This window comes from Elaeis guineensis, chromosome 1 (genome assembly GCF_000442705.2).
Source record: "Elaeis guineensis isolate ETL-2024a chromosome 1, EG11, whole genome shotgun sequence".
Lineage (NCBI taxonomy): Eukaryota > Viridiplantae > Streptophyta > Magnoliopsida > Arecales > Arecaceae > Elaeis > Elaeis guineensis.
In genome coordinates this window covers 165,657,916-165,681,409 of record NC_025993.2, presented here as the reverse complement: position 1 = coordinate 165,681,409, position 23,494 = coordinate 165,657,916, and the positions used below count along the sequence as shown (strand labels likewise).

General features: G+C 38.5%; 1 protein-coding gene and 1 long non-coding RNA gene across 6 annotated transcripts; both read left to right on the top strand.

Moving 5' to 3' along the window:
• Nucleotides 1-7,395: 7,395 nt before the first annotated feature.
• On the top strand, nucleotides 7,396-8,147 carry LOC140854839 (uncharacterized). Its single transcript, XM_073250879.1, has 3 exons — nucleotides 7,396-7,629; nucleotides 7,702-7,794; nucleotides 7,889-8,147. Exons 1-3 carry the CDS (start codon nucleotides 7,465-7,467, stop codon nucleotides 8,006-8,008), a joined length of 378 nt encoding a protein of 125 aa, XP_073106980.1. The 5' UTR covers nucleotides 7,396-7,464; the 3' UTR covers nucleotides 8,009-8,147.
• Nucleotides 8,148-18,043: 9,896 nt separating this feature from the next.
• Nucleotides 18,044-23,145, top strand: LOC140852973 (uncharacterized). Of its 5 annotated transcripts, none has more exons than XR_012136044.1 (6): nucleotides 18,044-18,794; nucleotides 18,944-19,170; nucleotides 19,458-19,663; nucleotides 19,915-19,984; nucleotides 20,342-21,884; nucleotides 22,408-23,145. It is a non-coding gene; the product is annotated as an uncharacterized lncRNA (long non-coding RNA). The 5 variants fall into 5 exon arrangements; XR_012136046.1 differs by having other exon boundaries at nucleotides 18,045-18,771; nucleotides 18,977-19,170; XR_012136042.1 differs by having other exon boundaries at nucleotides 18,045-18,794; nucleotides 18,977-19,170.
• The last annotated feature ends 349 nt before the right edge of the window (nucleotides 23,146-23,494 follow it).

Genomic DNA, 23,494 nt, shown 5'->3' with positions numbered 1-23,494 from the left:
GTCATGGGAAGGTTTGGAACAATCTGCTATCTTTTTTTGGGTAAAATATGAACTTCATTTAACCCAAAAAAATGCTGTGTGGCTTAATTACAAGTAATGCCTGTAATACACATACAAAAGGACTGGCCAAATAGGAAGATAAGCATACAAAATACACAGTAAATAGATTCTGTTTCTTGTGATTGGAACAAAAGTTGGACAGCAACATAGCGTACAAAAAGAAACAACACCTCACTCTGAATGAATCTGCAGCAGGTAGGCAAAAACTCCGAAGCAGCAAAAGAAGAGATTGATACATTCATGTTGTGCAGAAGGATGTATTATGATAACTCCAAGACTTTGATGTAAGTATACCATGATAGAGATACAAGCAAATAAACAATCTGCTATCTTTGGTTGGAGCCATCTCTTCATGTTAACACTACAAGAAATTTGATTTTTTGAGACGAAATTTTAGCGACGAAATATATTTCGTCGCAAAAAAGTAAGTTTTTGCAACGAAATTTAAATTTCGTCCCCAAAAATTAGGTATTTGCGACGAAAAAAATTGCGTTGCAAAAAGTTATATCTTTTGCAACGAAATTTTTATTTTTGTTGCTAGAAGTTGATTTTTAGCGACGAAATTTTTTTTCGTTGCAAAAAATAATTTTTTTGGCGATGAAATATTTTTTTTTCGTACTTAAAAAATTATTTTTTGCGACAAAAAATATTTTATCGCCAAAAAATTATATTTTTTATGACGAAATTGATATTTCGTTGCTAAAAAGAAAGGCTTTTGCGATCAATTTTATTTATATTTAGCGACGAAACTATTGCGTCGCTAAATTTTATTTTATTGAAAAATTTTTGAATATTTTGCGACGAAAATTTAAATTTCGTTGCTAGAATTGATTTTTAGCGACGAAATTTTTTTCATCGCAAAAAAATATTTTTTTTGGCGACGGTAAAATTTTTCGTTGCTAATTTTTTTTTTTTGCGACGAAAATAATTACGTCGCAAAAAATTAGATTTTATGCGATGAAATATTTGTTTCGTTGCGAGAAATTTGATTTCTCGATCATTTACGATGAAATTAAATTTTCGTTGCCAAAAATTAATCATTTGCGACGAAAATATTTTTGTTGCAAAAAATATATTTTTTTGCGACAGAATATTTATTTTTAGCAACGAATGTATTTCGTCGCTAAATATTTTTTAATTAAAAAAAACCTTTGATATTCTGCCCTAATTGAAAAAAACCCTGTTGATTTCTCCCTCCCCGATCTCCGCCGCGGTCATCCAAATTTTCTCCCTCCCCGATCTTCGGTGACAGTCCTCCTTCCCCGATCGCCGGTCGTCCTTCCCGGTAAGTCCTCTCCCTCCCCGCCACCATCCTATCTCTCTCTCCCTCCCAACCACCGTCGAGCCCTCCCTCCCCGCCACCGTCGCCGCTCGAGCCCGCCCCCCGTCGCTGATCGAGCCCACCTCCTAGCGCGCCGGCCATCTCCCTCCCGCCTCTCCACCCTCTCCTCCGCGCACCGAATCCTCCCTCTTCTCTGCCTCCTTCCCTCCGGTTCCTTCCAATCCCTCGAAACCCTAACCCTCCAATCCATAAAACGAAGGTGGCGGCCACCTCTCCTCCCTCCCTTTCCTCCTCCTTCCATACTTTCCTCCTATTCTTCCTCGCCGGCCGCCGCCGAAATGACTACCTCCTTCTTGTCTGGGCTACTCCAAGGATAAGGCCCTCGTCGCCTCCAAATCCCTCCTCCACATCACCACCCCCGACAAGCCTGACGCCGTCCTCGCCTTCCTCCGCCGCCACGCCGGCCTCTCCCCCCGCCAGCTCCACGCCTTCGTCCGCCGCCGCCCTACTGTCCTCGCCACCAACGTCCCCTCCAATCTCCTCCCCAAGCTCAAGGTCCTCGAGCGCCTCCTACCCTCTCCCGTCCCCCGCCGCCGCCTGCCGCTTCGGCCTCCCGTCCCCCGCCGCCGCCTACTGCTTCGGCCTCCCATCCCCCGCCGCTGCAGCGTCTGCAAGGCAGTCGCCGCTGGTCGACCCATCCATCCCCTGTCTCTCTCCCTCATTTTCTTTCTCATTCTGGTTTGTCTGGTTTCGTAGGGCCGCCGCCGCCGCGTCGCCGCCTGGCCGCCACCGCCGCGCCGCCACCGGGCCGCCACCGCCGCGCCACCGTCGGGCCGCCACCCCCGCGCCACCGTCGGGCCGCCACCGCCGGTTGCCGTCACTGTCACCATCACTGCTCACGGAAGAGTTGAAGGTGAAACCATTTTTTTAATTTATATATTTTTTTAATTTTTTTAAATAAATTTTAATCATTAAAAATAATTATTTATTATTTTAGTAATTAGATATAATGTTAGATATAATTATTTGTTTGATATAATTAATTTTAATCATGATTTAAAAATATTTTAAAAATAATTTTTTTATAATAATAATATATTAATTGTAGCATAACAAATTTATAAGCCTTAGAATTTTCGTTCGAGGATAGCGTGCATAAATCAATATTTTTTTTTATGAAAAAAATATTGGTGCTTTACACACTATTCTCGAATTATCCTCGTGGACAGTTTGGGCACGTGAATGAATTTAATATTGCAACACATGTGCTTCTATATCACAGAGTTTTGTCGGTATTTTCGATCATGTTCTCTGGATATATAGCACAATTTTAATGCTTGTGTATCTGAAGAACTGCGTCGAAATGCTGCCAAAATTTTTTTGATATACAAGACATGTATTGTAATATTAAATTCTTACGTTCCTGAATGGAATAAGACCATCACCCTATAGGTAGGAGATATAAGGCGTTAGTCAACTATTATTACATAAAATTGATTGTATAGTTTGCATCATAAATATGTAGGTATGGATCGTGGTTGGATGTCTTTGCGTGATAAATTCTGTCCCGAGTATATTACGGGTGTGACAACTTTTATAAATGTGGCATCCAATCATACTAGAGAAAATGGGAAAGCTCGTTGTCCATGTCGTCGATGTAGGAATTTATTTTGGTGTACCTTATCGAACATTCAGAATCATTTATACGAACACGGTATAGATGTGACTTACAAGAGATGGACTTGTCATGGTGAAGATTTGCCGACTAGCTCGAACATGTTGTCCAGGAGTCCCATAAATCCGTCGTCAGTCGGTGGATCATGTAGTCGTGAAAGACAAACACTTGGTGAAGAAGATAGAGAAATTTTAGAGGATCTTCATCCGAAATTATTTGAAGTAAATGTAGAAGCGAGAGCAGAACATCAGCATTCCATTCCGAGACAAGAAGCTGAAGAGGACAGTAATATATCTATAAATGATAGATTCGAGCGTCTATTAAGAGATGCACAAAGTGATGTTTATCCTGGTTGTAAGAAGTACTCTCTGTTGTCCGCCGTAATAAAGTTATTACACATGAAGACACTTGGTAAGTGGTCAAACAACTCGTTTAATTGGTTGCTCAAATTTTTGAAGGACTTACTGCCAGAGGGAGAGTTACTTCCGTCAAGTCATTATGAAGCCAAAAAATTATTGAAAGAACTCGATTTGGGAGTCGATGACTTGGGCCTACGCTGTGAAAAGATACATGCATGTCCGAATGATTGTGTTCTGTTTCGGAAGGATAAACAAGATCTACAAGCATGTCCAATTTGTCATTCAAGCAGATGGAAAGAAAGTCGTGGTAAGGATAAGAAGAAAAAAAAAATACCATGCAAGATTTTGCGGTACTTTCCGATTACACCACGATTGCGTCGATTGTTCATGTCGAGGCATACTGCTTGTGACATGCGATGGCATAAGGAGGTAAATAATATGGATGATGATGTCATGAGACATCCATCAGATGGAGATGCATGGAAACATTTTGATCGTGAACATCCATGGTTTGCAGCTGATTCACGAAATGTCAGGCTAGGGTTGGCAACAGACGGATTTAATCCATATGGTAATCTTAGTACTGCTTATAGTATGTGGCCTGTTATGGTATTTCCTTATAATTTACCACCATGAAAGTGCATGAAATCACCTTTTAATCTATTGGCCTTGTTGATCCCGGGTCCCCGTGCCCCTGGAAGAGACATAGACATATTTTTAGAGCCATTGATCGAAGAGTTACAATATTTGTCGGAAGAAGGATGCGAAACATATGATCATGTTGTAGGAGGCATCTTTCGTATGCATGCAGCATTGCTTTGGACAGTTAACGATTTTCCTGCATATGACGATATTTTTGGATGGTGTACAAAAGGGTATAAAGTATGCCCAACTTGTAATGATGATATTACATCGGACCGTATTCGTGGAAAGATTTGTTTTACCGGCCATCGACGTTTCTTGCCAGATGATCATAGATGGAGTAGAAGTCTTAAGTTCAATGGCAAGCATGAACGACGTGCGCAGCCAAGATTCTGGTCTACGAACAATATTTTAAATCAGTTACCAAACCCACAGGATGTCATATTTGGTAAGGGTCTGGCCAGCCAAGTAGGGGTGCGAACAAGTATCGAAAATTGGAGAAAAAAGAGCAAGTTGTTTGATCTTCCATATTGAAAAATGCTTCTTCTTCAACATAATCTTGACGTCATGCATATTGAAAAGAATATATTTGATAATGTATTTTATACCATTCTCAATATCGAAGGAAGAACGAAGGATACCGTGAAGGCTCGTCTTGACTTAGAGGATATGCGGATTAGAAAGGAATTACATTTGATTCGACGAGGGGATAGGCTGGTGAAGCCATTGGCATGTTATACACCGAATCGAAAAGAGAGAAATCAATTTCTTTCATATTTGAGATCAGTGAGGTTTCCTGATGGATACGCCTCAAACTTGAAACGGTGCATCAAGTCGAAAGATGGAAAGATCGTCGGGATGAAAAGTCATGATTGTCATGTACTTCTACAGCATGTGCTCCCAGTTGGTTTGCGTGGATTGTTGCCGGATAATGTGTGTGATGCGTTACTTGATCTGGGAACTTATTTTCGGAACTTATGTGCGAAGACATTGAGACGAAGTCAGATCGACATATTGGAGAAGAAGATTATCATTACTCTCTGTAAGCTCGAGATGATATTCCCTCCCGCCTTCTTTGATATCATGGTGCATCTTTCTGTTCATCTTCCACATGAGGCTAGATTGGGTGGGCCAGTACATACAAGATGGATGTACCCAATTGAAAGGTAATTGCATGATATTATAATATTTATTATTCATTATTATATTTTTATTATATGTGATATCAATTGATAATTTATTGAATAGGGAGATGCGTGAATACAAGAGTGCCGTCACTAACAAAGCACGGCTTGAAGGTTCAATAGCAGAGGCACATGTTATGAATGAATATCTGACGTTCTGCTCTATGTACCTTCGACGAGTGGAGACCAAATTTACAAGGCCACAACAGAATATCGATGTTGACGAGATTCTGACCGATGGATTGTCCGTGTTCTCCAATGTTGCCCGACCATATGGTAAAAAAGATTTTCGAATGTTGACACCACAAGAAACGGATGACATGCATTGGTATGTGCTAAACAATTGCGAGGAGGTAGAAGCCTACATGATGTGAGTATATACATTTAATTTTTATTTGTTGATATATCAATGAATGTACGTGGACTCTAAATTAAAATATACATGGTATTACTGTATCACTTCAGAGAACATGAAAGTGAGCTCAAAAGAAGTAATCCTACATTAGCAGCGGCACGACATAGGAATCAATTCGCATCATGGTTTGACGAACGGGTAAGTTATGTTCATGTTCATCCATGATTAAAAATTTATTTATATAGTATTTATTTTGTCAAATTTAACCTGCTTATTGTTCTTTTAATTGTAGATAGCTCAGCTACGTATAGACAATCCTAACTGTATCAGTAATGACTTAGCTGCACTTGCACGAAAACCTGACAGACGTGTATCAGTATATTCAGCATGCATAGTCAATGGTGTGCGATTCTTAACAGAAGATCGCGATCGTGATCGAACCACACAGAATTGTGGAATAAGCGTGGAGGGCGAGCACAAGGGTAAAATAATAGATTTTTTTGGTGTTCTGCATGAGGTTATAGAGTTGAGATATAGTGGTCTTCGATGGATTGTGTTATTCAAGTGTCGATGGTATGACTTAGGACGACACAGGCCAATTGTTATAGATCCTCAACTCGTCAGTGTCCACACTGGTCATGTATGGTATGAAAGTGATCCTTATATTTTTGCAAAGCAAGCAAGACTAGTGTGGTATATTGATGATAACAAAATGAAAAAGCCTTGGCGAGTTGCAATAAGGGCTCAGCATAGGCATTTGTTTGATCCTGCACTTTTCACATGCCCGAACGATGAACATCTTGAGAATGAAGTCTGTGCAATTATTGAAAACGAAGCATATCAAATGCAAGCACCAGATAACATATTAGTGCCAGATGATACGATTGACATAGGACAATTACAAAGAGACGACTATGAACCTGAGGATGTTTCTGTTGTTGGATCGTCGATAAGGGCACGGACACGAGCACGATCCAATAATGACTTCATTAACGATGATGATGATAGCACTTCAGGGTCGAAGTCTTCTATGACTCCCGTCGAAGATGACTATATGGACACGAGTTCAGAATCTGAGAACAATAATTAATATGAATAAGTAATTCAATTTATTTTTTTTTGTTATATCATGTAATACTTGAGTTTTTTTGATTACGTACTGATTTAAATTATTTTAATCATTGCAGCATCATGACTGGTCCTGGACGTAGACATTCACGGGGTAGGCAGCAGGCTCCACTTGATGATACACATCCTCACTTTAGCATTTTGCATGATGAGTCAGAGGATTTAGATGAGACTCAGTTGCCCAAGTCCACAGAGCAGACTAGTGCTCAGCCAGAGCTTGCCCAGTCGGAGGCCATGGTACCGCAGCATCATCCCCTTATAGGTACATCTCTATCAATTTATAAACCATATATATTTTTTTGTTATATGCATTTAGTGATACATGATATATGTTCATTTCACCAATTTTTACATGTAGGAACACAGCATCGACGTGCAGTGCGTGGTCCTAGTAGGGGTCTTGTTTTGAAAAAATATGTGCATACACACAATGAAAAACCGAAGGTACATATATTTCGAGATCATCTGATTGGCACAGAGGCTAGTATCGTCGCAAATGAGATCAGTTTGTATATGTGGAATCATTTTCCGTGGGCTGCTGAAAGTTTCAAGCATGTAGCTCCTCGATACCGTGATACTCTAGTCTCTCACATCAAGGTAAGAATTAAATTTGGATGTCTTGCATATCATTACATGATCCATATTATTTTTGGTTATATAAATAAATTTTTTATTATATGAATAATTTTATGTATTTGCTTTTTGGTATGATTACTGTGTAGGATAATATTGACTTCGAGGATTGCACTGACGAAGAAGTGACGGCATGTATTCTCAAAATGGCTGCAAATAGATACAGAGATCGGCGATGTAGGCTTCATAAATACTGCAATGAGCTGCAAGCGAAGGGGATTGATCCTGTGACCCAGCCATACAGAAATTGGGCTGGGTCTAGTGACGATTGGCGGTGGTTATGTGAGCATTTTGGAAGTGAGGCATTTCAGGTATGTCTAGTGTTCCAAATTTTTTTAATTATGTTATGCCCTTTATTGGTTATAATTGTATGTATTTTGTAGCGACGATCGGAGGCGAATAAGGTGAATAGGAGTAAGATTGATTCTATTCACACGCAAGGAAGTGCCTCTTTTGCACAGGGAATGAAGAGGATGGTACGTAACTACATTTGCAATCATACTTTGTAACTTTTTATTAAATATTTATATTATTTTGATATTTTTTTTTCTTTTTTTTTTGTTTGAACAGGGACTATCCGGAGTCGACGCCTATGCTAAATTCTATCAAAACAAGAGTGGCGAGTTCGTGACCAAGGAGGCGAGGCAGCGTCATGTAAGTATCATTACTCTACATTTTGAATACTTTTAAAGAGTTTGAAAAAAATTTATGATTTTATTTGGTTTATTGTGAAGGAAAAAATGTTAGAATTGAGAGAGCAGGCGACGAGGGAGGTGGGATCTGACGGTGATACTGGATCGCAGCAGGTTTGTTTGATGACAGATGATATGATTTTGGATACCGTCCTTGGACGGCAGCTAGGATCTGGTCATAGCATGCGGTCTAAAAAATCACGCAGTTCGTCATCCGACCGGTCTGATGATGCATCGGTGTCAGAGGCAGTTAGGACATCCATGAGCATGATGCAAGATCAGATTAGTTACTGGATGAATCGTAGTCAGACGCTCGAGAGGATCGTAGCTGCGGTGGCGGGATGGCTCGGTATTGATGCTTCTGAGTTAGCACCTCTACAGTCACATGATGCCGTCTCTGCACCACCATCGCGACACATATCGGGTCAGGGATCGACGCCTGGAGAAGGGAACGAGGCCAACGAGTCAGATCATACTTAGTTTGTACTTATTTTAAATTTAAAATGGTGTATGGACTTATATTTTTGTATATGACAAAGATGGTTATGAAACTTTTTGATACTTGAAATTGGTCTTTTGACTTAGAATATTTTTATTGTGTTAACATACTGTTTATTTAAAATATGTTTGATCAGATAATTTCTATTTGAGCAGGTTTTTTGGAAAATAAATAAAAATTTTATTTTTTATCCAAAATTTATTTTAGCGACGAAATATTAATTTCATCGCAAAAAAATTTGTGAACCCAAAAAAAGTAAAACTTTTATTATTCATTGCGATGAAATTTTTTATTTCGTTGCTATTTTTGCGATGAAAAAATAGTTTCGTCGCTAAAAATTATAACTTTTTGCGATGATATTTTTATTTCATCGCAATTATGGCGACGAATATTTTTATTTCATCGCCCTTCTAGCGACGAAATTATTATTTCGTCACCATTACAGCGACGAAATTTTTTTTTCGTCGCAATTATAGCAACGAACATTTTTTTCGTCGCAATTATTGCGACAAAATTATTTCGTTGCTATTTTTGCGACGAAAAAATAGTTTCGTCGCTAAAAATTTTACCTTTTTGCGACGAAATTTTTATTTCATCGCAATTATGGCGACGTATTTTTTATTTCGTCACAATTATGGCGATGAATTTTTTTATTTCGTCGCCCTTCTAGCGATGAAATTTTTATTTCGTCGCTATTTTAGCGACGAAATTTTTTTTTCGTCGCAATTATAGCAACGAACATTTTTTTCGTCACAATTATTGCAACGAAATTTTTGCGACAAATTTTTTTGCGACGAAATCCGTCGCTAAGTTTTGCGACGAATTTCATTTTCGTCGCAAAAAATAAGAAAAAAAATTTTTTTAATCAAAATATTTAGCGATGAAATTTTTTTTCGTTGCAATTTTAGCGACAAAAATTTAAGCTCTTGCGACAAAATATTTTCGTCGCTAATACAGCACATAACTTCGTCGTCTGGGTTTACTATTTTTTACGATGAAATAAAATATTTTCGTCGCTAAGGTCTTTTGCTACGAGGCTTTCTCTATAAATTTTTAGCGACGATATATTTCGTCGCAAATACGTTTAGCGACGAAAATATGATTTTTAGCGACGAAAAAATTTTGTCGCACAAAATCAGATTTCTTGTAGTGTAATGTCAGAATTATGATCTGTATTTCAGCTTATGCCTATGTTCCGGCTTGCTCTTCTTCTTCTTCTTCTTCTTCTTCTTCTTTTGATAAAATGGGAGGTTATACCACCCTCATATTAATTGCTGAAGTGTATTTACAAGTGGGGAAGGGATGGATCGAGCTAAGAATGCTTGAATCCATGCCCAATCGAAAAGATAAAGGACACAAGTCACTGGTTTTTACAGATTTTCAGGCTATGAGCTTACTAGTTTGCTGTATTGGTTTTGAGACAGATTTTTAGACTATGACTTTAGATACATGCATTCAGAGCCAGGCATTCAGAGATTGGTTTTTCAAAAACTATTTAATAGTTCTGTGGTACTGAAAATCACTTGATTTAGCTAACTCTTGGACTCAAACAGGAAGTGTTTGTTGGATGAATTCACCCTGTGATGGCAACCTCCATCAGCATTTAGATAGTGAATGAGACCGCATAACAATTTGATGTTGCTGCTTACTTGAAACATTCACTTCACTAAGCAGTCCATCCAAGCTTAAAGATATGGTCGGATTAAGAGCCAATCTATCACATCCTAAACCCAACACCCGGGTTGGATACGTAATGACCGCACACTCCTTAGAGCAAGTCCTAAAGAATATGCAAGGCCAAAAATATTTCATTACAACCTCAACTTTCATAATATCTAATTTCAATAATAATTAGTAAAACTTGCATAATTACAATTGAAATTCTTTCAATCCTCTGATCAGATATCATGACATTCTATTTATTCATCTGCTCACCCACAATCCAAACTATAGCCAATCATGCACATCCTGTAACTCTGAGAAAAAAAAGAAAGATGAAGGGGTGTGAACTTTACAGTCCAGTAAGAATTTTCATATCACACTAATATAATAATATAATCTGAAAATAAGAATAAGTAATAAAACATAAAATCTCATGTTCAATATCCGAAATAATGCAAACATCTATAAATTATCCGTCTTGTCAAAAGAAATGTATCATCATATGTTAACAGGTGAAACATTTTTGTTCAACAATTGTTTCATATCTTATTTTTCATTTTTCTTTTCATAATCACATGATTTTTAACTTTTTCTTTCTGACTTTAGACTAACGAAGTCTATACCTCAGTCATCATCCGAATCAATTTTTACTTAAAAGCCTTTCAAGGCTGTCCCAAGATGAGCTCCTGGCCGTCTGTCCCACGTACGAAAGCCCGTGAGAGGCTGTCCCAGGCATAAGCTCCTGACGGACTGTCCCAGGTATGAGCTCCTGACCGGCTGATCCACCTATAAGCCAGTGAGGACTGTCCCAGGCATAAGCTCCTGGAGGGCTGTCCCAGGCATAACCTCCTGGTGGACTGTTCCACATGACAAAACTAGTCCATACCATATTTCTCTTTTTTATTTAATTATTATGTGTTGATTTCATCAAATCAATTCCGACTTACATTATGATCAATTTAGATATATCATATCCATATAATCATGTCATCAATCTCTGATACATATATATTGACATAACAAACTCATGCTCAAAATCAAATAACAATATCGATCTCAGATATAATAAATTCATCGATCTCAAATCCGACGATGCAAAATCAATGATATAAGACCAACAGTAAAATAGCATATATATAATAGTAATCATATACAGAGATTTTTATCTTTATTGATGACTGATCTAAATACAAAAATTGATGAGCTCCTCAATCTATGTATCCGAAATCAAGATATTTTGCTCCATATCTTCTTTGTACAATAATTATATCTCTACATGATCAGGGTTAAATATAAAAATCATAATATGGAGAAATTATGGATAAATGATCCTAATAACACAAATCCAAGACCTCTCTTAAGATTAATTAAAATTGAGATTTGTCTAAGTATCTGGACCCTCCATTAGTCCACAAGACTTCTGAGAGAGAAAATCTATGAAGAGAGAGAAAATTTTAGAGAAAAATATAGAGAGAGAAAGTGGAGAGAGTTTTCGTACCCTTCAGATGAGGTAATCATGATGAGATTATCAAAGATCATATCAAGGTAACTCAATATAGATTACCATGATCGATGTTATAAATTTTGAATAAAGACCGAACTGAGATCCAACCTACTGCATAAATTTTAAAGCAATTTCAGGTCATCTTATTTTCATCTCAAGTTTGTTCTAGGATCCATGATGAAATCAAAGAGAGAGAAAGATCCTAGAGAGATAAAATCCATAAAGAAAGAAAAAATATCTAGAGAGAGAAAATAGAGAGAGAATCTAGAGAGAGAATATGGAGAGAGAAGGTAGAGAGAGGAGAGGGAGAAGGTAGAGAGAAAGGAGAGGGAGAAGAGAGAGAAAATTCTCTCATTCTTTTTTTTATTTTTTTTTCTCTTTTTCTTTTTCTTTTTCTCTTTTTCTTTTTCTTTTTCTTCTCTCTTCTTCTTTTCTTTTCCTTCTTTCCGCGACCTCCCTTGAGCTGAAACAAGGGACGGGCTGAGGGGTTTCGACTTGGCTCCGATGAGGGTAGTCGCTCAGTCGGAGGTTCGGCTACCACGGTCGAAGCCAACGACGAGATTTGGCCGGCAAGCTTTCTTTCTGTTTTTTTTTTCTCAAAAAATAGGGGATCCATCCCCTTTCTTCATGATTTCCGACCATTGGCTAGTTGCCGGCAGCCGAGCACTCAAGGGAAGAGAGAGAGAGAGAGAGATGGGGGTTCGATCTTAGGGATGAGACCGCGCAATCGACGGCACCAGTGGCCGGAAAGAGAGAAAAAAGTTTCGGCCGAACAAAAGTTTCATGATTCATGAAATTTTTGACGATCCCGACGGCCGGCGAGGAGTCTAAAATCATGGGAAGAAAGAAAAGAGGGAGAGGAAGAAAGATTGAACCCTTACCTGAACTCCGATGGCCTCTTCGACCTCCGATTTTTGACGAACACAAGAAGAGAGTGCCGCGGCTTCCAAGGGAAAAAGGAGAGGAATTGAGCTCAATGGTCGCCGATGAAGGCTCGTGAGGGAGAGGAGAGTCTTATTTATAGAGAGCTCTAGAGTTTTAAAGATCTTAGAATCCTTCTTCGATCAAGATTCATCGGAGAAGAAGATGCCCATCAGGAGTCTTCTTCCCGTTCTTTTTTTTTTTTGAACTGTGGGGTGATTCTGGGCCCAATTGGGGTGGGTGCTACACGATCTTCTTACTTTGTCATTTAGGAAATTTAAAAAATGGCTCTAGAGAGTAAATTAGCTTCTCTAGCAGCATCCGATTCTGCATTTCTGCAGCCCTTAAGCAGTCTCTAAGCAGCGCCATTCCTACTTCCATAGTCTTTCTGGAAGAATTAGCTTCAAAACAAAAACTCTTTCTATCCCTTACCTTCCACAAATACCACAACACTACTGAAACTAAACAACATATTGCCGGCTTTGGGATTTGTTTGCCGAGTTTGTCTTTCCATACTCCCAAGAGATCTTGGATGTTATGCGGTGGTGAAGGCATTGAGAGCCTTAGAGTGATCACATTCCAAATCTGCGTGGAGTATTGGCATGCTATGAAAAGATGGTCAACACTTTCTTCTATAGAACTACAGAGAGGGCAGTGCTGAGGTGCAGAAAATTTTCTCTTTCGAAGGTTGTCCGCTGTGAGTAGTCTATTGTGGAATGCAAGCCACATGAAGACCTTAATTCTAGCAGGTATTGGTGTAATACCCCGGCCCAAAATCAGCCACAGCCCAAACCAAAAAAAAAAAGAAAAGAAACAGGGGAGAAGACTCCCGAAGGGAGTCTTCTTCCTCCATTCAACGGCTCCCAATCGAAGTCGGAGACAAGCTCCCTCCGGCCCTATTTAAGGAGGAGATCCCTCCTCTCTCCTTTCCATCGAAAATCTTGGGGCAAAACGGCGGCAATCGTCAGAAATTTCTCATGGAGATCCATCACTGTGACGTCCAATTTCTCACCGGAAAAGCTTCACCGGTGACGGAGGTAAGCCTCCTCCCCTTCCTCTCTCCTTCCCCTTCCTTCCTGTGCCGATGTGCACGCTCGCCGGCGACCGGAGTCGTCGGATTTTGTTGTGAAAGAAATCCTTCTTTTTGTCGTTTTTCGTCGCTGGTGGTCACCGCCGACCACCGGTTTGGCCGCCTCTTGCCGCCGGACCACTTCTCCTTCGACCACCGACCATCCCCGTGCTGGCTGTGCCGCCGGCCGGCCAACCAACGAGGGGACCTCACGGTCCCCTGTTTCGGCCCAAATGAACCCACGGGAAAAGAAAAGAAGAAGAAAAGGAAAAAGAAAAAGAAAAGAAAAAGAAAAGAAAAAAAGAAAAGAAAAAAAAAGGTAAAAGAGAAAGAGAAAAATAAAAATAAAAATAAAATAAAATAAAATAAAAAGAAGAAGAAGAGAGAAAAATTTTTTCTCTCTCCTCTCTCCACCTTCTCTCTCCAGTTTCTCTCTCTAGATTCTCTCCCTATTTTCTCTCTCTAGACTTTTTCTCTTTTTATGAATTTTATCTCTCTAGAGTCTTCCTCTCTCTCTGATTTCATCACGGACCCTAGGATAAAATTGAGATGAAAATAAGATGATCTGGTTCTCTCCCTATTTTCTCTCTCTAGACTTTTTCTCTTTTTATGAATTTTGTCTCTCTAGAATCTTCCTCTCTCTCTGATTTCATCACGGATCCTAGGATAAAATTGAGATGAAAATAAGATGATCTGAGGTTGCTCCGAAATTCATGCGGTAGATCTGATCCCAGTTCGATCCTATTCAAAATTTGTAACACTTGATTCATATTGAGTCACCCTGATAGGACCTCTGATGATCTCGATCATGAGTGCCTCATCGAAAGGATACGAAAGTTTCTCTCTCCACTTTCTCTCTTTACTTTCTCTCTCTAGAATTTTCTCTCTCTTCATGAATTTTCTCTCTCTAGAAGTCTTATGGATCAGTGGAGGATCCAGATACATAGACAAGTCCTAATTTTGGTTAATCCTAAGAGAGGTCCTCGATCTGTGTTATTATGAACGATTATCGATAATTTTCTCCATATATGATCTTTATATTTGATCAGGGTTACGAAGAGATGATTGTCTGCAAATGATATCGAGTGGAATATTTTGTTAAAGACATTCATAAATCAAAGAAGAACATTGATTTCTGTGCTTGGATCAGTCACCGGTAAAGGTAAGAATCTCTGTACATGATCACTATTATATATATGCTATTTTACTGTTGGTCTTGCATCGTTGGTTTTGCATCGTCGGATTTGAGATCGATAAATTTATTATACCTGAGATACTGTTATTTGATTTTGAGCATGAGTATGTATGTCAATATATATATGTATCAGAGATTGATGACATGATTATATGGATATGATATATCTGAATTGATCATAATGCAAGTCAGAATTGATTTGATGAAATCAACACATAATGATTTAATGAAAAGAAAGAGATATATGGTATGGACTAGTCTTGTCATGTGGAACAGCCCGCCAGGAGCTTATGCCTGGGACAGCCCCTACTGGCTTACAGGTGGATCAGCCGGCCAGGAGCTCATGCCTGGGACAGCCCGCCAGGAGCTTATGCCTGGGACAGCCTCTCACAGGCTTTGATACATGGGACAGCCGGCCAGGAGCTCATCCTGGGACAGTCTTGAAAGACTTTTTAAGTAGATTCGATCCGGATGATGACTGAGGTATAAACTTGGATAGTCCAGAGCCAGAAAGAAAAAGGTTAAAAATCATGTGATTATGAAAGGAGAAATGAAAGATAAGACATGAAATAATTTTTGAACAAAAATGTTTTACCTGTTAACATATGATGATGCATCTATTTTAACAAGATAGAAAATTTATGAATATTTGTATTATTCTGGATATTGAACATGAGATTTTATATTTTATTATTTATCTTTATTTTCAGACTATATTACTATATCAGTGTGATATGGAAATTCTTACTGGGCTGTAAAGCTCACACCCCTTCATCTTTCTTTTTCTTCTCAGAGTTACAGGACGTTCATGATTGGCTATAGCTTAGATTTATGGGTGAGCAGATGGATGGATAGAGTGTCATAGTACCTTATCAGAGGATTGAAGAAATTTAAATTGTAGTTATGCAAGGTTTTACGAATTATTGTTGAAATTAATTGTTATGGATGTTAAGATTGTAATGATTTATTTTGGTCTTGCATATTCTTTAGGGCTTGCTCTAAGAAGTGTGCGGCCATCACGTATCCGACCCGGTGTTGGATTCGGAGCGTGACAATTGGTGATGACCAAATGCTCGTAGGAAACTTTGAAATCACGCCACCATGGATGAAGAAGTTGAAGGCACTGCGAACTGAGTAAATACTATTAGCGCTCCATCTCCATCGAATAACGTTCTCTTCTGTTGTTGGTTGAACAGTTGCTAGAACAGCTTGCAGTTGGTGAAATTCTTTTTTAGCTACTAAATTAAGAGGGTTATGGAAGTTACCTTGCCTATCTGGGGGATTGTAGAAGCTCATGAACAGAGATGTTTTGAGTGTGCGAAATCCTGAAAGATTCGGAAATAAGTCTGGCAAACAATTTTCTTTATACCAACGATCAGACCAAAGCAATGTCCGCTTCCCATCCCCAATTATGCTTTTAATGTAAGCATTGAATAAAGGACGAACCTTAGCAACACTTTTCCATACTTGAGATGCTTGCAAAGATCGTGGTATGGGCTCATTTCGGTCAATTCTATCTCTATAATGCTCATTATAAATGAGCATTCTCCATGTTTCCAGAGGTTCATTCGCATATCTCCACCATCTTTCAAGGAGGCATTTATTGTAGAGGCTTAAATTCAAGATGCCCAATCCTCCATATCTTTTTAGTTTGCAAATAGTATCCCAGCTTGCCAAGCAATGACCTCTTTTGCATTGCTTATCACCTCTCCATAAAAATTCCCTTCTTCATTTATCAATAGTATTGATCACAGATGTGGGGAGGAGGTAGGTTGACATCCAATATGTAGGCAACGCAGACAATACTAGGTTTACCAAGGCTAATCGGCCTCCGAGAGATAGCAATTTATCCTTCCATGCTGACAACTTCTTATCAATCTTCTCTGTTAAGAAGCTCCAATCGGATGCTTTCAGAGGAGTTGTAGACAATGGAAAGCCAAGGTATGAGGTTGGCATTGTGGCTGGTTTACATCCTAGCATCATTGTATAATGTTTGATGGGATCCTGCGGCAGTTCAATCGCATATAATGCACTCTTGTCAAAATTAATTTTTAACCCAGATAGAATTTCAAAGGTATATAACATGAACTTGAGATGCTGGATATGTTGATAATTAGCATCGCTCAAAATGATCGTGTCATTAGCATACTGGAGGCAAGTAATGTTGCCAGTGATGGAAGGCGATCCAATGCCAGTAACAAGGCCATTTCTCACTGCTAATCTGAGGATCTGGTTTAGAACATCAGTAACTAAGATGAAAAAAAAGAGGGACAGTGGATCTCCCTGTTTTAGACCCTGTCGTGTTTTGATCCGCCTTGTCAGATTGCCGTTTAGGGGGAGTGCCACCTTATTGGTTGTGATTGTACATTCAGCCCACTTGCACCACCTATCACTGAACCCTCTTGCCTTTAAGATTGCAAGGAGGAAAGGTCAGCTTACCATGTCAAAAGCTTTCTCAAAGTCTAGCTTAAGCAACACCCCTGAGGTTTTTATTCTTCTATTGTGAGAGATGATCTCTGCCACTGTTAAGAAACTATCACTTATTTGGCGCCCTTTTATAAAGGTAGCCTGGTCATCTGATATGACGTTACTATGGAGTTTAAGATAGACGAATGCAAAGTACTTTAAATAGGATCTTGAGTACTCCATTCATCAAACTAATTGGCCGGAAGTCACGTATGGTTTTACATTCTTGCTTCTTAGGTATAAGCGATATAAAAGTGTAATTCAATCTGGATATGTCTGTGTTGCCGGCATGAAACTGATTGAAGAACTTACAGATGTCACTCTTAATTAGGTCCCAAAATGTCTGATAAAACTCACTGGGGTATCCATCCGGGCCTAGTGCTTTTCCTTTGGGTAGACTAAAAACTGCATTGCTGATTTCCTTTTCTGTAAATGGCCTATCCAATGATTCCATTTCCTACAGTTGATTTAGGTAAAGTAACTTCCAATCTGTTGACAAACTTGTTTTGTTTGTTTTACCAAAGAGTACTGAATAGTATGCAAGGAATGCATCTTCAATGCCTTTGGGTTCGATAGTCAGTACTCGCCCATGTTCGATGCTTGTAATGAAGTTCTTTCGTCGTCTTCCACCAGCAAATGCATGAAAAAATTTTATGTTTCGATCTCCCTACTGAAGCCAGTTAACATGTGCTCTTTATTTCCATAAAGCTTCTTCTTCCTGTAGAATACTTTCTAATTGCTCCCTGAGCACTCTCCTTTTGCATTGTTCCTCCATTGACAAGCATCTGATCTCTTTTTGTGAATCAAGTTCGAAAATTTGCTTTTTAATTTGAGTTTTCCTCACCAAGAGGTAGTCTTGGGGAGCGGCATAAGCATTGCCAGTGGAAACTGCTCTATCCAATCTGTAGTGACCCAACACCTGTCAAGTTTAGTCAGAGTGGGTGAATCCCGATGATTTTGTTGGATGAGTACTGCAAAATTTCAGGAGTTAGTTATGCAGATTCACCCCACTTTGAGAAGAACTAACCCCATATTTTTTTCTGTTATCCAAGTGGCAAATTATGAGTTTGTGTTTACTTAGTCTTTGCAAAAAAACTGGGGACAATCAGTCTATGATCTACCCATGTTCTTAGTTCTGTTTTCATCCTGTATGCCATGTTCTTCTTTATTTATAGCTCTGTAAAGCATATTTAAAGGTAGTAGATGTTAATCAATGAGGGAGTTTATTTTTAGTGTATTCTCAATTCATCTTTGTGCTCCAGCAAATCTATTTCCTCTTCCCTTTAGTTTTTCCACAGAATTCTGATGTATATGTGCAGAAGTGCTTGATTTCAGCAGCAAACTTGATCAAGCCCACCATTGCTTCAGTTCCAACAGTGGTATCAGAGCCAGGTTGGAGATTATCAAGAGAAGAAGACTCAACGCAGAGGGCTTCCTAAGGCAAGGTGATTCTACAGAAATTTCTCTGGTAAAGTCTGCACACCATTTGTTTGTTGAAAAATCTCTTAAAGTAAGACATGGCAAATACTAATGGTATGAATCCATTAATTCCTATTTTTAATGGGCAAGCATATGAATTCTGGAATATTAAGATGCATCAATTTTTTATTTCATTAGATTTGTGGGATATGGTTGAAAATGGTTATGCAGAGCCAACAGAAGAAGAGGGAAGATTGACTCCTGCTCAAAGGAATGAGCTCAAGGACAACAAAAAGAAGGATGCTAAGGCATTTGTAGCACTACAACAAGCAGTTACTGACTCCATCTTTTCAAGAATTGCTGGAGCGAGTTCAACAAAAGAAGCCTGGAATATATTGAAGGAGGAGTATCAAAGAACTGAAAAGGTAACTACTGTAAAACTCCAAACTTTTCGGCGTGAGTTTGAAAACCTAAGAATGAAGGATGGTGAATCTGTGGATGAATTTTCTTTAAAGGTTACTATTTTAATTGGTCAATTAAGATCCCTTGGATAAGAAATTTCTAAACAAAAAGTTGTTGAGAAAGTGTTAAGAAGTTTACCAACTAAGTTTGATAATATAGTTGCAGCTATTGAAGAAAGTAAGGATCTCTCTACTTATTCTCTCACTCAACTAATAGGATCTTTATTAGCTCATGAGGAAAGGTTCAACAGGTCAGCAGAGAAAAGTGTTGAACAGGCTCTTGCATCAAAGCTAGAAATTACAGAGAATGCTAGAAAAGCTAAGACATCTGAAACTCATACAAACAGAGGTCGTGGTAGAGGTTCCTACCATGGAAGAGGTGGTTACAGAGGAAGAAGCAGAGGAAGAGGTAGAGGAAGGTCTGGATATGATCAAAGAGGCTATCACAATGGAAGAGGTAATTATCATGCTAATGTTCAATGCTATTTCTGTAAGAAGTATGGTCATATAGAAAAAGATTGTTGGAAAAAGGCTGATCACCAAGCTAATATTAGTGAAAAGAAAGAAGTTGATAACAATATTTTTCTCACTTGTCTAAATGCAAAAGAGAGTATAGATGATGTTTGGCTACTAAACAGTGGATGCAGCAACCATATGACAGGTTTACGCAGTCTCTTTAAAAGCATAAATGAATCAATGAATGTACAGGTTCAACTTGGTGATGGGAAGTACGTTCAAGCTGTTGGAAAAGGAACAATTATTGTGAAGACTAAATCAGGTAATGAGAAACAAATCTCAGATGTTCTTTACATTCCTGGTTTAGCTCATAATCTTCTAAGCATTGGACAATTAGCTCACAAAGGATATCTAGCTACATTCTATGGAAATACTTGTGAAATACTTAATCAGAAATCTGGCCTCACTATGATGACAATTGAAATGACAGCAAATAAGATGTTTCCTGTGAATTTCTCTTGTATTGATGATTATGCACTTATGGCTAGCTCTAAAACTGATTCTTGGTTATGGCATATGAGGTACGATTATTTACATGTTAATGGTTTGAAGTTGCTAAAGTAGAAAAATATGGTTTATGGACTACCCAACATTGAGAATATTGATCATGCATGTGAAGGATGCATCTATGGGAAGCAACACAGAGCAAATTTTTCAATCAAGAAGTCTTGAAGAGCTAAGGCACCACTTGAGTTGGTCCATGCAGATTTCTGTGGACCAATGAGAACTTCTTCATTAAGTGACTATAAGTACTTTCTCCTATTTATTGATGATTTCAGCAGAATGAATTGGGTGTACTTCTTGAAGTTCAAATCTGAAGCTTTCTCTAAGTTTCTGCTATTTAAGAAGTTTGTTGAGAAGCAGTCCGGCTATATCATTAAAACATTGCGAATTAATAGAGGAGAAGAATTTTTTTCTAATCAATTTACTTCATATTGTCAAGCTCATGGTATTCACAGGCAATTAACAGCAAGCTACATACCCGAACAGAATGGAGTGGCAGAGAAAAAGAACAGAACTATAGTTGAGATGACAAGGAGCATGCTGCAAGCAAAAGCTCTTCCAAATTCCTATTGGGCTGAAGGTGTTGCAACATCAATTTATCTTTTGAACCGATCTCCAACAAAAGCTGCTCTAAATCAAACCCCATATGAAGCATGGAGTGGAAAAAAACCTCAAGTAAGTCACTTAAAAGTTTTCGGTTCAGTTGCATATGCTCATATCAGTCCTGATGATAGACATAAACTTGATAAGAAAAGTGTTAAATGCATTTTTATGGGATACAGTAATGAGACTAAGGGATACCGATTATTTGATCCTGTTGCTAAAAGACTAATCATAAGTAGGGATGTTGTTTTTGATGAACATAGCTACTATGAATTGAATAAAGTTGAGCAGAATTCTCCTAAGTTCATAGAAGTGGAGATGGAACCTGAAATAGAAAAACTCCCTACAATGACTACAAGTGGCAGTCCCTCTACTTCAAATTCAAGAAGTTCTCCCAGAGAGATGCAGCAATTAGAGAACATATACAGATCTTCTTCACAAAAGGTAAGATCACTAAGAGAAATTTATGAAAGTTGTGATTTTGCACTTGCTTTATTAGAACCATCATGTTTTGAAGAAGCCAATCAAAAGGAGGAATGGAGAACAGCAATGAATGAGGAAATGACAGCCGTAGAGAAGAACCAAACATGGGAATTAGTAGACTTACCAAAAGATAAAGATGTAATTGGCTTGAAGTGGATCTTCAAGATAAAGTATGGGGCAGATGGAAGAGTGCAAAGGCATAAAGCCAGATTGGTCGCAAAAGGCTATTCACAGCTACCAGGTATTGATTTTAATGAAACATTCTCACCTGTTGTAAGATTTGAAACTGTTAGGACTGTTTTGGCTTATGCTGCACAAATGAAATGGCTAGTGTACTAATTTGATGTAAAATCTGTATTTTTAAATGGTATTCTTGAAGAAACAATCTTTGTAGAGCCGCCAGAAGGGTTTGTGATTGCAGGTATGGAAGAGAAAGTATATAAGTTGAGAAAGGCATTGTACGGGCTAAAACAAGTGCCAAGAGCATGGTACAGCCGGATTTGATTCCTTCTTTCAGCAAGATGGATTCCAAAGAAGTGTAAATGAACCCACTCTCTACATCAAAGTGAGAGGTAAAGAATTTCTTGGTGTTTGCTTGTATGTTGATGATATGATCTATTCGGGTTCATCATATACTCTTGTAGAAGAATTCAAGGAAAGAATGATGAAGGAATTTGAGATGACTGATTTAGGACTATTGCACTATTTCTTGGGTCTTCAAATTTGCCAATCAGAAAATAGAATTTTTCTTTCACAAGAGAAATATGCTTACAATATGTTAAAGAAGTTTAATATGCAGAATTGCAAAGGTTGCAGCACACTAATCAATGCAAATGAGAAACTCAGACTAGATGATGGAACTGAGAAAGTTAATGAAGTATATTTCAGGAAGGTAGTTGGAGGATTGATGTATTTGATACGCTCTCAGCTTGATATCATATTTTCAATCAATTTGATCTCCAGATTCATGCATAGTCCATCCAAGCATCATTTGGGAGTGGCGAAACGAATCCTCAGATATATACATGAGACAATTGATTATGGAATTTGGTACTCTCCTGTAACTAACTTTGAACTTGTTGGTTTTACTGATAGTGACTGGGCAGGTTCATTCGATGATAGAAGGAGCACTTCAGGCAACTGTTTCAGCTTCGGATCTGGAGTAATATCCTGGTTGACAAGAAAGCAAGACACCATGGCATTATCTTCATCAGAAGCAGAATACATAGCTGCGGCATCAGCAACATGTCAAGCAATTTGGCTACGAAGGATCCTTGAAGATATTCATCAAGATTAAAAGCAAGCTACCACAAGCTTCTGCGACAACAAGTCAACTATCTTGATGATAAAAGACCCAGTCTTCCATGGGCGATCAAAGCATATAGGAATTTGTTATCACTTCATCAGAGAAGCTACAGTTGAAGGCACTGTAAAGCTCCAGCACTGCTCAACACATGAATAGGTTGCCGACATTCTGACCAAGCCACTACCATATGACAAGTTCGTCTACCTAAGGAAGAAGCTTGGCATGACTGATTTTGCATCAAGGGGGGGTGTTGGATGAGTGCTGCAAAATTTCAGAAGTTAGTTATGTAGATTCACCCCACTTTGAGAAGAACTAATCCAATGTTTATTTTTGTTATCCAAGTGGCAAATTATGAGTTTGTGTTTACTTAGTCTTTACAAAAAAACTGGGCACAATCAGTCCATGATCTACCCATGTTCTTAGTTCTGTTTTCATCCTGTATGCCATGTTCTTCTTTATTTATAGCTCTGTAAAGCATATTTAAAGGTAGTAGATGTTAATCAATGAGGGAGTTTATTTTTAGTGTATTCTCAATTCATCTTTGTGCTCCAGCAAATCTATTTCCTCTTTCCTTTAGTTTTTCCACAGAATTCTGATGTATATGTCCAAAAGTGCTTGATTTCAGCAGCAAACTTGATCAAGCCCACCATTGCTTCAGCTCCAACAGATTTGACCAGGTAAAGGAGAGTTGGTTTAGCTTCAGTTCTATCAGCTGGTGATGATCCATGAAGAGGTTGAACTCTTCGGAGATGGAGGTGCTGATACCATTTCTTTTTCTTTCATTCAAAAATTGGATTTGTTAAAGTCTCCTATTATGATCCATTGTCCCTGCCATTTGTTCTTAATGGTCGCTAATTCTCGAAAAAAATCTGGTCG

What these genes read in the sequence shown, in the direction of transcription:
- LOC140854839 (XM_073250879.1), top strand. Translation starts at nt 7,465, where the DNA reads ATGGCTGCAAATAGATACAGAGATCGGCGATGTAGGCTTCATAAATAC. An exon ending in TTGGAAGTGAGGCATTTCAG is followed by an intron (nt 7,630 to 7,701) that starts GTATGTCTAGTG and finishes TGTATTTTGTAG; the next exon opens with CGACGATCGGAGGCGAATAA. An exon ending in CACAGGGAATGAAGAGGATG is followed by an intron (nt 7,795 to 7,888) that starts GTACGTAACTAC and finishes TTGTTTGAACAG; the next exon opens with GGACTATCCGGAGTCGACGC.